This window comes from Lepisosteus oculatus, chromosome 12, assembly GCF_040954835.1.
Source record: "Lepisosteus oculatus isolate fLepOcu1 chromosome 12, fLepOcu1.hap2, whole genome shotgun sequence".
In the NCBI taxonomy this organism is placed as follows: Eukaryota; Metazoa; Chordata; class Actinopteri; order Semionotiformes; family Lepisosteidae; genus Lepisosteus; species Lepisosteus oculatus.
Genome location: NC_090707.1, coordinates 24,631,463 through 24,646,932, shown reverse-complemented (window position 1 = coordinate 24,646,932; position 15,470 = coordinate 24,631,463). Strand labels below are relative to the sequence as shown.

Below are 15,470 nucleotides of genomic sequence, written 5' to 3'. Positions count from 1 at the left end.
TATCTCTAATACTACAATTTGAACTTATAGTTTTATGCCTACACATTGCACAGAAACAAGGACCACTTGTCACACAAAACCTGTTACAAATATAAGGTAAAAGTCAATGCAAAGATGTTGCCTTACAACATGCTTCAGTGCACTCAAGTGGCACCCAATGAAAAGAAAAATAAATATTGAGCCCTTTCATTGGAGTTTACTATCTTGTTTACTTTACAGTTTTGTCATATAAAAGCACACAATTGTCTGGTAGCTTTCCTGGAGCTGGATAACTTATTTTCTGAGCATGTACTCAAGTTTCAATTCAGGTTAGGTTTCCATAACTGTTTCTAAAAAACTATTTAATGTCCAAATCACTAGTAAAAGCCTGTTGTGTTAGTTCTTTTGAATGTTTAATTTCCTCTCAAATACTGGCAAGCCTCAACTGATAATCAGTTTGCATAATAATAATAATAATAATAATAATAATACTTGCTTACACTTATATAGTGCTTTTCTGGACACACCACTCAAAGCGCTTTACAGGTAATGGGGACTCCCCTCCACCACCACCAACGTGCAGCATCCACCTGGATGATGCAACGGCAGGCATAGTGCGCCAGAACGCTCACCACACATCAGCTATCAGTGGGGAGGAGAGCAGAGTAATGAAGCCAGTTCATAGATGGGGATTATTAGGAGGCCATGATTGGTAAGGGCCAATGGGACCAATTTGGCCAGGATGCTGGGGTTACACCCCTACTCTTAATCCCTGGGATTTTTAATGACCACAGAGAGTCAGGACCTCGGTTTTACGTCTCATCCGTAGGACGGCGCTTGTTTACAGTATAGTGTCCCCGTCACTATACTGGGGCATTAGGACCCACGTGGGCCGCAGGGTGAACTTCCAGCAGCAACCTTAGTTTTTCCCAGGAGGTCTCCCATCCAGGTACTGACTAGGTTCACACCTGCTTAGCTTCAGTGGGTTGCCAGTTGTGAGTTGAGTTACTAGCAGTAGTAATAATGACCGAAGACATGCACAAGTATGCCTAGGACATCAAACAAAGGACTGGAGCTGTCCCAGCTGTTAACACACACAGGTGCCAGGCAATTCTGCTGTTCTATAAGGTTAAAACTTCAAACCTACCCAGTGGCACACAGCCAGCTGAGAAGCACTATTGCAGGAAAGTTGATTAACTGGTACATCTGAGATTTGTAAATAGAGTGCAACCAGGTGAAGGTCTTTACATGATCTTTATATGATCAGTCACACTGTAACTTTTGTTTGACCGGGGAGGTTATTTAGAGTTTGAAAAACTCAGATAAAAAATGATTTGATAATGAACTCACAGAATGAAAAAGAGGTGGGCCTGTATATATGTTGCCAGTTGTCCTGTTCATAAAGGAAACAGTAGTGAAAATGGTTAAACAACATTTGACAGCTTTGTTCAAAACTTTAATTTAATTTAAAGGCAGAAAAAAATGTATAGAACCAGCAATGGACACATGCCCTGTCCAGGGGAAAGAAGAGTTACAGTATGTACTTTCCGCAATTGTAGTCAGGTTAAGCAGCTTTTTGATCAAGAAAACTTGGAAAAACTGTGAAATTATTCTTTAAATTCCAACGTGAATGGAATTATCACTTATTTTAGTGTATTTCTTAGTTTGCTTTAATTAAATTTGTTCTTTGCACTTTAAACCGATCAATTCCATAATAGTGTCTAATGTTGCTTTACGCTGCACAAGCCTCTGAGTGATCACACATACCTTCAGACAGTTTTTTGACTTTCTATTTATCTTCCAAGACTTTTTGCTTACAGTTAAAAAAAAAGACAGTAGTACTGAAGATAATATTATCAAATGAAGAAAAAGTAGTGTGACTTTTGAGACAATGTGAATTTTCAGTATAGGAACAGTTTTATCCTGGTTGCATAAACACCTACATTTTGAGCAGGAGAAAGGAAACCAAGAGAGATTCCTGGATACCCATCAATCTCTGCAAACACATCAGACAAGATGAGATCAGCACACTAGCTGAAGAAAATAATGTGGATCAATGTCTTTCTTAACCTTGTTAAAAGGCCGTTTATGTTTCTTCATTTGACTCTTTGTCCCTTCTTACAAGATTACACAGAGCTGTGTAAACTTAAATCCATAACATTTTATTGAATCTGTTCCATATTCAGCCCTCAGATACAGGAGAAAAGTGGGTCATGGATTCTACACTTAAAAAGGTACCATCAGTGCTGAACAGCAGTCACTTGGCCTCCTACTAACAAGAATACAAAGCTAAGGTACAGAAGCACTTGTTGCTCAGAAACTTTGCACCAAAACGCATTAATGTGGAAAAATTACTTTACCACACCATGTTATACTGCCCAAAGAATTTTGACTGTCTAAAAAAGCTCAATAGGTGGCAACTGTGGTGCGCTAGATGTTATGAAAACATTAGCTTCATTTAATCTTTTGTCCTTCTTCGTTAAATCCACTTAATATGTAATACTAATATGGAATCACGAAAATAAGGGACATTAACAATATTAATTTATTATTTTAAATATAACATATTTACATAGCTGCACTGAATTCCTGAACTCGGTCAAGTTGTGATGCTAGGGTCCTGGGTTCAATTCCCGGCCAAGGAATTTATTATTAGTTTTATTAGTTTACTTATTAGTTAAATATTAAAAAAAAAAATTAATAACACTGAATGAACATTAATGAGTTAGCAAAATGTGAATATTGTAAATGGCAGGAGTAAAAACAGTTCTACCAGTTGTTCAGAGAGAATAAGAATTTAATGATGCCTTTAAACAGAACAACTGAGGTTTGCTTTTATAAAATTAATCATTAAAGCCACTATGTATAATGATTTTTAACAAGTAAAATTTAAAATAAGAAAGTGGTATTAAAAAGAAAATAAACTTTTAAGATTAGCAATGTTATGCAACAATCTCCCTCCTCCCCTTTCTTACCGACTTTGATCGGAGAAGATGAGAAAAAAGAAGTCATTAGAACAACATGTTCTCTAATACAGCTTTTTATTTTAACAACAGTCTTACTGCTAAATTAGTGATATCTTTTCACCTTGTGTGATAATGTGTTATCATGAACATTTCCAAATCCATTACTGAATTCATCTACAGTTTCTAGTTCAGTTTTTTGCATTTTCTACCTACAGTAGGTGAAAAACTCCCAAACGCTTTTATCTATTGTCACTATCACACATGCAGAAGGAATTCACATTACTGTATACTGTATATGAACTGATCATTTAAAACACAACAAATACATTACAACATGTTCTCTAATACAGCTTTTTATTTTAACAACAGTCTTACTGCTAAATTAGTGATATCTTTTCACCTTGTGTGATAATGTGTTATCATGAACATTTCCAAATCCATTACTGAATTCATCTACAGTTTCTAGTTCAGTTTTTTGCATTTTCTACCTACAGTAGGTGAAAAACTCCCAAACGCTTTAATCTATTGTCACTATCACACATGCAGAAGGAATTCACATGGGACCCCCTTTTTGAATGTTTTTTTTATTTTCTAATATTAATTTAATATTTAACACATTGTGATATATAAAATCAATAAAAATGTCAATATAAAATGAAATTCAAGATTATCCCCATGGGGCTTGTCATTGGCCAGGATTCGAACCTTGCCGTTCGACAGGCAAGAATTCTTCTACTGAACAAGCAATCTCTCAAACTGACGAGGTATTCTGGTTTCTCATATTGTATACATCTTTCACCTTTTACAGTATGCAACCATTCTAAGTCATCCTTTGAGTCATTCAAAACTACTGAGCTCTTTTGATATGATGTGTTTTTCAAGCCACTATTTATAACATGTTTTACAAACAAAATCTAAAATAAAATGATCATAAAGTACTATTCATGCACAAATCCTAATAATTATGTATACTAAATTTAATAAAAGTAACAAATTATGGTAGTGTTACTGTACAGTATGGCTAGCTTAAGAAAGCACTAATGCGTTAATACTTTACTGCACAGACACATGGTATGTTAAGAATTCACTGCACCATCTGGCTGTTTTACAAAATATTGCAGTCCTCCATCAGATTATTTGAAAACATAAAAAGGTGTTGGGTGGCATGTTCTTTGCAGTATGGCTGCATCTGTACAAAAGGACTATAGTTAAAATGCAGTGTTCTAAGTGCCTGACAAGAAAGCTACAGTATATTTCATAGCTAAATGGAACTGTACAATTTTAACCATAGCTATTGTTTTTTACTAATTCTGTTCCTCATGTATTTATTGCTATGTATTATGTTATATTCAGTACAGCAACCCAAATATTTAATATGACCATTTGGATTCCATGATAAAATTTGCTTTAATGTTTTGACTTATACTGTAGGTCATCCATCCATTTTCTAACTGCTTTACCGAATGTAGGGTTGTAGGGGCACCAGAGCCTATCCAAGCAAGCAATGGGTATACTGTAGGTCTGTAGGTCATTGCAAGCTGTATAGGGAAGTGTGAAAAATACAATTTATAAAAAGAAGAATACAATTTCCTAATTTAATAACTTTCAGAGCCAAGGTATCCAATACTATGATTGCTCTGCTCATCACGTGCTTTGAGATGAAGCAGAAAGAAGAAAAATATATACAATAAATGATAAGACAATGGCTGCTGTGCAGCGTTACCATCTTGTAACTTAATCTCATCAAATCTCAGGAGCTAAGCAAGGATGGGCATGGTCAGTACTGGGACGGGAGACCTCCAATAAAAAGGAGGTTGTTGCTCTAAATGGTTCCGGTCGCCCACTAGATGGCGCTCTTTTCTCTGGACCAGAATTTCCAATCCACTGCCCAATTATGGTGACCAGACATACAGTACGGTGCCACAGTGTAAGAGGTACCATCCACTAAGGTTAAACTGAGCTTCTAATGATTTGGGTATTATAGATTCCATGAAAAGAGAAGAGTTGATAACCCCAGTGTCCTGGATATTTTCCACCCTGGTCCTACTGTACCTAGTTCTAACTTATTTGCTCTGTAGTGGATCTGCTTAAATCTAATGATTACTGCATATTTCCCAAGTGGTTGATGCTGGACCTCAATGGTGCATAAAGTGCAAAGCTATATGTGTAATGTTGCTGTTCTCACCAACTGGGGTGCAGAGACTGGAGAAGGAGTGAGCACAGAGTGGTATGGGAGCGCATACAGGGTTGGTAAAGCTAGTGTATAATATCATGGTCAATAATGCAGAAGTTAAAGCACCCACAGTGGTACAGTGGAGGGTTTACTAAAAGAGTAGTCAATAGTCCAAGCTTGTGCTCAGAGCAAGACAAAGATCAGGTCAAAGCACCAGGAAGGGAAAATCAGAAAATTAAAGTCAAACAGAATATTCAGAATCGAAAGATCAAACACTAGCAAGTGCATATGCCAACACTTGAGGCAGAAGAACTTGATGACTGAGCATTCCAGAGAAGGAGAATAAATTAGCCAAGGAAATTAGGTAAGTGATTATTTAATTGACAGTGGATGGGGGTGGAAGAGCCTCCATTCCAATGGGCATTACAATATGTGAAGTCATTTGTAGCATGAAAGCGGTTCAGAAATAGTGGTGATGGAGGTCAGGACACCTCTTGAAAATTCTTATGGTGCTTTCCCCTTGGTGCAATACCATATCACAAAAAAACATTAGTGCAAATGAATTCTGAATATTAACAGCATAGTTCTGCATCATAAATCCCACCTCTAAAAAATATTTTTACTCCATTGTCTAATGATGCCACCATTTTAAATTTTTTAATGATATTGTGTTACCCATAAAAATAAATATTGTCTATGAAGAAATCCTATTCTCAGCCACAATTCAGAGTATATAGTTCTTTTATTTACCATTATAGTTTTTCTGCTATCTGCCAAGTGTGCACATTTTACTAAGACGGGGATAAAACATTTTATAGTGAAATAGCCAAAAACGATTCCAGTGAACTCAGAATTTTAAAGATGAAAGAAAAGAAATTCTTTACTTCAAAATTCTAGTACACTGCATTATTTCATATTTCATATTTTCTTATATTATTTTCTCCTAAAACTATTTTACAGTAAACACAGACCAACAATTCACATGACATTTACTAATTGTCTTTATCAGACTCTAAATAATTACTCCTCTTAATTCAGTGGCAATTACTACAGTATGTGGTTCAGTAGTTCTTATAGATTAGGCATTAAATATTATAACATTAATGTTTGATAAAAAAAAGAATGGCTGCAGGTTAAAAGGATATGCTGAAAATACTACTGTGTTACCCTACTGATGTTTGAAAGCAAATATGGAATTTTTCATTTCATTTTCAACTAGCCTTAAGGGCAAATTTGTTTTCTAAACAGCAATTAGGATGTAACTACAGTATGCATCATATTCTCTATGAGGAACTTGCACAGCATGAGGGTAAAACTGCTTTCCTACATACTACTGAGAGCTACTAATTCCAATTTAAATACAGCACGCAAGCAGATATAACCCTTAAAACTTAATAAGACCTCTGCAGGATTCCTTTGTAATGTGCTACCAAATGATTATTAACTCTGAGTATAATATTAGATTCCAGCCATGTGTAACATGAAAACATATTCCAATGATATAGCCAATAACGAAAGTTATTTTGTTTCTGTTATTATTCAATTATAGAATTACTTTCAATTTTTCTTTTTTTGAATAAGTGTGTTTTGAGAGAGACCCTATCCAACTGCTAAATACTACAAACCACTGTGACATAACAGTATGTGTTACTGGACACTGCAGTATTGTTAATCCCGCTTTTAGAGAAAATACTACTGTGTTTTCTGCTCAGATGAAAAGCATCAGATTTTGCAAGCTTCCTTTCCACAGAGACATATGGATTCCCACTGGACTGATTTGGAAAGACCACTTTCTGTTACACACGGGTCCCCCAGGCCTATTGCTTGTCACAGGAGACCATCTAAATTTGGTTCCAGTGGTACCAAATAAAACTGATCTTCCTCTGTATCATTCCAGTCACTAGCTCTACCAACAGCAATGTTATGTTCTGTTAACCTATGGCACTTATTGGATCTCAAATAAATTAAAAAAATGTGCGTTTCACAACCCCAATCCTCCTGGCTCAAACTGATCTAACATCTCCACAGAGCCAATACTGGAGTAACCCTAGCAGTTTTACAGAGTGACTTCAATATCTACCCCAGAAATCTCTCCAGTACTCTCTTCATGTCTGCTGATTAGCTCCTATCTCTTCCATGATTAAACAATTCCACATTAGGTTGGATTTAACTTTTTGCCATTTCAAATCTCTCCTCTCCACCCTGAAATTGTTCACAGAAGTATAGATTTTGGTCAAATGCTGTATTTGAGCATGTGACCCACTACCAGAAAAAAAGTTGCTCTGCTTGAAAGCTTTTTTTAAATGGCAATTTTCTATCACTCACACATTCCATCTGAAGACATTTCCTCTCAAAATGAATACACTGCTCAATGGTAATGGAAGGAAGGATGAACAAATTAAAATCTAAGCCACTGTATTACTCAAGAGTAGAAGGATCATGATCAGCCTACACAATCATTTAAAAACTCTAAATCAGTGTTGTCCTTATGTAAATCTGCATTCATGGAGATCTGTATTCAACCAGGTTTAAACACTTAAACAAAGGTGACATAGTATGTGATGGAAAGCCCTCACCAACCGCTGATGCCTCATAGATTCCTGTCCCCTCAGAATTATAGTTCTAGGCTACTTGAAGTAAGCAATTTCCTGGTTTACTGCAAGTAGCCTATCTCTGGCTCCCAAAAGGAAAAGCATTTTTTCAAGTGAACCATATTTAGATCTTGTCATGCAGAAGGGTATGGGTTCATTTTTCATTTCAGTCGACCGGAAAGTCGCACTGCAAAGCAGCAAGAAGAGCTCACTTGCCTACTTGAAAGGTGCAAGATTTAGAAAGATTTTAAGTAAAAGCCAAAGGTGGACAATGCAAACAGAAGTGCAGTTACAGTATGTGATCTTTTATTCCACTCTTACAAAAATACTCCAGTTCAAAGCAATTTCCCAGAAGCATATTTTGTATGCATTTTCAAACAAACATTGCTTGCTGTGCCATTTACAAAAAACCTAATTGACTGCTGTAACAATAAAAGAATGAATGCTTTCTTGAGTTTTTTCACAAAATAGTGTCTAACATGAATGAATAACATATTTCTCTAACCATAGACTGAACCTCAATGGATATTTTTCAGTTTCCTTTGCACTTCTGATGCTGATTATACAGAAATGCCATTGTCTAATTCAATGCAGAACTGAACTTATTTGTGAACAGACAATGCCTTCTCTCAAGAGTAAAAAAATGCCTGCAGTTACTAGAAAAAAACAGCAAAGGAAGGCATCTATTAGAAAGACTGTCATCTTTATGTGCAGACTGGGAAACACAACAAAAAGGTTATCCCCTGCAAATCCCAGAGAACTGCAGTTATTAGTGAGCTGTAGGAGGTGGAAAGGGAAGAGGAGTAAAACTGAGATGACTAATGTTAGACAGGAACAGAACAGGCCGCATGGTTCTTGTGTGTAAGTACCCCAGGCTAATACACAGACCTCCCTCCATAAGCACATTCCTCTGCCAGGCTGGAATCAAGGCAAGAGGCAATTATTTTAACAAGACAGTAATCAGAGTTGACAGAGGCTCTGTATACAGTGTATATGATAGTTATCTTCCCATGACAAATGTCCCTTTTCACCCACAGAGCAAAAGCAATGTCCCCTACCTCCTGCTGGCCCTTGGCATCTATCTGCCACTCAGCATTTCCGAGGAGCCTAGAAGCCATCCTGAGGCAGTAGTAAAACAAGATAAGGAGGCATTTGGTAGGATGCCAATTGATGTTGTGCAAATATTATTTTATGTGTTTTTCTTATTAAAAAATCTTTAAAAATAAAGATGTGGTCTTCCTAAAATGCACATTTAGGAGGGAGGCAAAGTGAGGCAAGACCTAAGCCCTCGCTTTCTTGATGTTCCCCAGACGTCTGGGGGAAATGATCTGCTGCCCACCTTTACCAGACTTTGCCCAAACGCACTGCTTTGTGGTTGTGGTTGTGTGGAGCTTCGCTTCTCTTGCTCTGAGTTTCAACTCCCAGACTGGGGTGACTGCATTCTTTGTTGAAGTGGGCTCAGACCCCAACAATCAGGTAAGCAGAAATGACGCCACTCATGGGATTCAAAATCTGTTCTTAATTAAGAACAAATAGCTGAAAATAAACATAAAGATATATAGTTTCCAGCTTAGTCTGTTTCTCCACAACTTCATATCTCAGCCTCTGACTACATATAGAAACTGTACAGGTTTTATAGCTGTCGGTACATTAGATAGCCAGGATACATTGATTGACGGATTAATCATTCATAAGTTCTTCTGCATCTTCATAATGGTCAATTAATCAATCACCATCACTAAGAGCTTCATGCTCCAGCTCGCCAGCCTATAATTAGGGATGTGTGAACAGCACCTGGCCTGTCATGCAGATCCATTTACAAGAGAACAGACTTCTACTGGTCAGTCTTTACTACTTTCCATCACACAGCCAAGCCCCTGTATATTTACCTTGATCTATTATAAAGCTTTGTAACACATTTAACACCCACGTAGTTTCATAATTAAAATATACAAGAAAGAAGTCAGTCATGGTTGGTTCAACTGCTTTGGCTTAATAATTTGAACAATACTTTTTTTACTGTGGGAGATAAAATGACTCCCATTTAGGTATTAACAAGGTAAAGTGTTTCTAGGGTAAACTCATTTTAATTAAGAACGTATTTTTATCCTTAATTCATTTCTCACAAGTCACTGAACAAGAAGCAAAAGCCACACAACTAACAAACAATCTGCTTTCAATATTAGAAGATCCATTAGATAGTAATGTAAATGGATTCATTCATAAGAGCTTTAATGGCAGTTAGACAGGCAAGAAATAAACACCTAAAAGGCAGAAGAGAGACTAAAAGGAAACAAATGTCATACGTCCACCAGTCACAACTACAGAGACTTGAGTGGCAACACTGAGAGATGAATTCTGGTAAGAAAAGACTAATGGGGATGAGTGCAGTTGTCAACCTTCCTCCAGGGACAAACAGTGGAATGAGTTTGGTAAATTCCTGTTTATCAGAGGAGACTCGGGAGCTCCCCCATCACAGTATATACAATGCTGCAAGAATGGCCAGATATTATAGACGGAGTTTGACCCTGGTACGCAGACCTTGTGAATATCTACCTCCACAGCCAGGCATCCTTAATGCATTCTTAATTATTTTGGACTCAATATTTACAGAGTGTGGCAAAATAAACCCATAAAGACTCATTACTCATATGAATGAATATGATCATTTTCCTGTTGTATTACATGATTTATTGCCAGTCACATCTTGAATTAGGGCAGTGAATAAAAGAGAAATTCCATGCCACTCAAATGCATACAGTACAAGAAAAAAGTATTTTTCTTTAAAGCATCTTCTAATTACATGCTGGTAGAGAACAATTAAACAATACTGAAATTCTACACGGGGGTTACCCTACAACCCAAATGCAGCACAATTATGTCTATCAAATAGGCATTGCATATAGGTATCGTAGACAAAAAATAAAAACTAAAAAATACATAGTGCAGCTAAATTCCACGCTAAATTTCATGTGTCTTTTTTCAGAGCCAGGAGACTCCCAGAGTAATGAATTTGTAACATCTTACGCAGTTACGCAGTTTTCCTAAGGAAAAGAGAACAAGCTAAATTCACTATACACTGAAAATGCGCACTTAGCATTTTAAGGGTAAGATAGACCTTTCCTTCAACTCTTTTTTCCAGAAAAAAATCTGTCGAAAAGTGTTATAATTATTCTCTCTGTAGCAGTGGGTGAATTTGTCTGTCTATTCATACAACATTTGTGCATTTTTTTTTCTCCCCAACATTTTAGAGCGAAGCCTCATTAGTACCAACCCTGTAGCTGTTGGCACTCTGTGCAGCACTCTCTTAGAAACCAATTCAGCAATTATTACAAATTAAATACATAGAATAAGAAAAAAGAGAAAGTGATTAATATTCCAATAATGCTCATCTTCTTTAACTCCTTGAATAATACATCAAAAGAGTAAAGGAATTTTGATCACAACTGTCAAGGATATTTTAACACAAAACCAGAGGGGCTCTCCTCTCTTTCAGTTGCATACATACACTCACATTATGTTATCCACCTCCTCCAGCATTCAGACATGCAGGATTTGCCACTAGAGCTTATTAACAGGTTTTTATTACCGGAGGACTCTTTGCATCCCTAGCGTCTTCTGACATCAGTTTTGGCATGCTATATTTCAAGAGGGAGCCTCGAACACCACTGAACATAATACAGAAAAAATGTGTTAAGGCAATGCTGTTGCAGCAAGTGCCTATTGAAAATACTTTGTTCCCTATCATATCCACAACATAACAGTCACATAACATCATTTGAAGGTAAAAAACGAACATTTAAAAAACTACAATGAACACTTCTGGCAGCGGAGTGTACTGAAACAATGAAAACAGGCAAAGATGCTGAAAGTGTTTTCTCAAATTGGAGGATAGCATGATAGTTGATTTTTTATTTATTTTTAATATTGTGAAGTGGTTGTTGGACCTTTACACATCAGGCTCAGAAGTTCTTTAATCACCTTCATTTAAGTATTCTCAGAGGTAACGGTTCACAGCGCTATTACAAAGATGGTTTGTAATGGGTATGTTCTTTAACTGCGGTGAAAAAGCAGCATTGCTTCTTAAAGTGAATGACTTAGATACAGATAAACCTAGGCAAGAGGACAGACAAGAAAAACTCTTATCTCTTTACTTCAAATTGAACTAACCTTTCAAAGGCAATCCTCTGAGGGTTAAAGCTTAGCATAAATGCTCTCTATAATCCCATGCACACAGTGCACTAAATCATATTTTCCAGTATGTTTAAGTGCCAGTCAACTCATAATAGGCATTAAACATATCTGGAGAGTAGAATTCTGATAAATAATTAACACTGCCATCTGTTCAGTATCTTGGCTTTTGCCTCGATAAACTATCCATACTCTCAGAATAGCAGTAATGTTATCTGGAACCAGTAAAGCCAATAAATGTTGTATTCTTCTTTAATCTTAATATGGTCCAGGCTGTGAAAAGAAGTGAAAACTGTTACAATATGAAATGGACAGAGACACCACTATCCAGAAGAATGGTACTGAGAGTTTAGATAACATCATGAAGTTCTGGATTAAATTACAATATTATTCCTTATGACTTCATTTATTATTTCTTACATTAGGGACACCTAATAGCAGATTAAAACCAAAAAAAGAAAAACTGGAATTTGAAATGTATCCCTTATTTTGGAAAGACTTTGCTTCCCTCTACTGGTTACAAATTGAAATTCAATCAATGATCATCTAGGATACTATACCACAACAAAAACTTGTTTCCCTAAATTTCAGCACCAAAGGATTACATGGGCTATTATAAAAATATAGTTTTGCTAATAACATCCTGCGCAACGCAATAACTCTCTTAATAATTTATCTAAATTATAGTTCACATTGCTTCAGATTGCAATACGTTTAATCTTCTTAAAGAAATTCTTTGGCTCCCTTTGACCAGTAATGAGTACTAAAGCTTAAAAAACACTTCTAAACTAAGTGGGCAAAAGTATGTCCTATAAGTAAAAAGTAATAGAAAAGTCAGAGTTTCACAATGTAGGGTTTCACTTCCTAAATCTGCTGCTAAATTTCTCTTCTGACTTAAGTCCAATAAATCATTGGAGAGACCAACTAACCGATTCCATCAACAGCAGGTAAACGCGGCTGTCCAGTATTTTACTGGACTCAGGAGAGGTCAGGAGAGAAAACTGGCCGGAGTAAAACTTCCAGAGCCACATGGCAGCAGCTGCACAAGAGGAGTGGTGGAACAGCCTACAGCAAACTGTCCGGAGGCTGATCAGGTCTGTGCATCAAGATCCAGGAGTGTTTTGATAACTCAGGTCAAACCTGACACTAACTGCTGTAAGGTTTCTGTTCTGACAGTTTCATAACATTTCAAACTTTATCATGATTCTTTGATTTGTGCATCTGTTTGCATTTGCTGGGATTTTATTCACAAAATTAGATCAGATAACGAGTGTTGCATTTCCTCTTAACATTAGCATATTTATTGAAAAAGCTACAGTATGCACACCCTTAATATATTCATTTTTAAAGAGCAGATCAGTATCTGTATCCATAAATATTTCATTAATATATCACTCTGTGATCCTACCGGCTATTGAGCGGGCAAACTCCACTGCCACCTCTCTGACATTCCCATCGGTCACTTTGTCCACTATCCCCAGCTTCAGAGCTTCTGGAGCAGACACATGCCGCCCTGAAAGAAAAAAAAAGAGAGTTAACCTGTCTGGGGAGGAAGGGGAGTCACTTCCAACCCCTAATTCTTAGTCAGTTTGTTTCACAGACTTTAAATCACACACTTCACTTCACAAGACCTCTGGGTGGCTGTGGGTTCTATCTAAGATCAGAGTCAATAGTAGGGTCAGGTAAATGTACAAGGATGTGTAAGGACATCAGTATTATATTATATATAAACATACTGTATATATTATAATACATTATAAAAATGAAGGGATTTTAAGAGGACAAAAAAGAACATACGCTTTTCTGATGTTAATTAAAATAGACTTCATTCTGCAGTGATACACCACCAGTCCATTAGCAACTTAGATTAAATGACAGAACTGTGCGATTACAGTAAAGTAGAATGCGGAAGGTCTTATTTATAATAATTCCAGTACGTCTCATACTAGTTAAATTAATTTGCAGCTTCTCTTGATGAGGGAATACATATTTATGCATTCCAATAAAGTAATGAAGCAATGAAAAGTAATGAATATATGTATGTATACATATATTTAATATGAAAAAAGTGTGAGAAAGAACTTGAGGGATTTTAATCAAAACATTAGCAGCATAGCCCAAAGTTCAGATCTGTATACTGCATGAAATCAAAACTAAGAAATTCAAGTTCTCTGAATCTATCTATGTAGGATCAGGAAAATGTGTTTCTGAAGCATCCATTCTTGAAACCATTTTAAAGAACAAGTTGAGTTTCACATCCTAACAGAGCTTAGATGAAGGATTAAGTAATATTTAGGATTCAGTTTCTTAGAAGCAATAGTTTGGGATCCCTGGAAATCCTGAGAGACTGTGCTAGTGGTCAGCAGAAACAAATTATTTTACCCCAAAAGAATAATGCTGAAAATCTTACACAATGCTACATTTTTTTCCAATAACAGATGTGCTTCAAACCATAGCTATTCTTATTCATATTTATGTAGTACAAGAATACCAGTAATGTAATCAGCTAATGAAACATAAAATAACTAAACATTCAAACAAAGTCTATTAGAAATCCAAACATACTGAAGTATCAAATATCTTGATATTTGGTCAAATAGGATATGCCAATATACTATATATATAATATATATATAGTATCTGTATATTGTTATATAGTGCTTCAGGTGGGTAGCTGCGTCATCATGCGTAGGCTGCAAACAATAGGTTTATTCCATGCTGAAAAGAGAAGAAAGAAAACACAACATTTCGGCTGTGGAGCTGACGCCCAAAGAAGGCTCTACAGCCGAAACGTTGTTTTCTTTCTTCTTTTTTCAGTATAGAATAAACCTATTACTTGTTCCTTTTTATATAGTGGCATAACATATATAGGTATGCCATTATGTATATATAAGATCTAAATGGAAAAGTGGAACAGTGAAGGTAATGAAAAAAAACTTGGGCAGGAAGGGTAAAACCACAGGTTTTAACAAGGGTAAAAACAGGTTGATCCAGCCTAAGTTTAATAAATATTTTTGTATACTAGAGATAATATAGGTTTATGTACAGTATGTGGATCCTCCATAACGACACTACTGGACAGTAAGTTCCGCTACACAAGGTAATCATCCAAACCACATATACAGTCCAGTATATGCAAACTGCTTGTCATCTCAGGGTGCAGTTTTACACTTGAGCGTTTATTAAATCACACAATGTAACACATAGGTTAAGGAGTATAAACATAAAATGGGGTTCTGCTGTATTTGTTTTGATTCTTTCAAAAGGAAATAAGTTATTAATGGCCAGCTGTGTCGCCCACATGAGTAGCAGAATTTCAGTTTCAATGCAAATTATTTGAACTGGTTTTGAGAAGATTCAAGTTTTTCTACTGAAGAGTCGTCTATAGACTGCTTAGCTGCTGTGATATAGTGTAGAGTGGGACTGAAGAAGCCTAGTCAGAGCTTAAGTCTTTTGTTATGCATTTTCTGTTGTTTCGCCTCACACTTTAAATAAAATTATCACTTACTTTTACCTGCTGTTTTATCTGTTTTCGTGGGACACACCTAAGAAGATCCTATAACAATCACC

At 36.3% G+C, this 15,470-nt stretch overlaps 1 protein-coding gene across 2 annotated transcripts in view; it reads right to left on the bottom strand.

The window, feature by feature from the left end:
• ehhadh (enoyl-CoA, hydratase/3-hydroxyacyl CoA dehydrogenase) overlaps positions 1 to 15,470 on the bottom strand; it is a 35,678-nt gene that overhangs the window by 12,889 nt on the left and 7,319 nt on the right. For both annotated transcript variants that reach the window (XM_006636720.3, XM_015359154.2), the window contains one exon: positions 13,309 to 13,413. In XM_006636720.3, the coding sequence (XP_006636783.2) occupies positions 13,309 to 13,413 (105 nt within the window). The remainder of the gene's footprint in view (positions 1 to 13,308; positions 13,414 to 15,470) is intronic.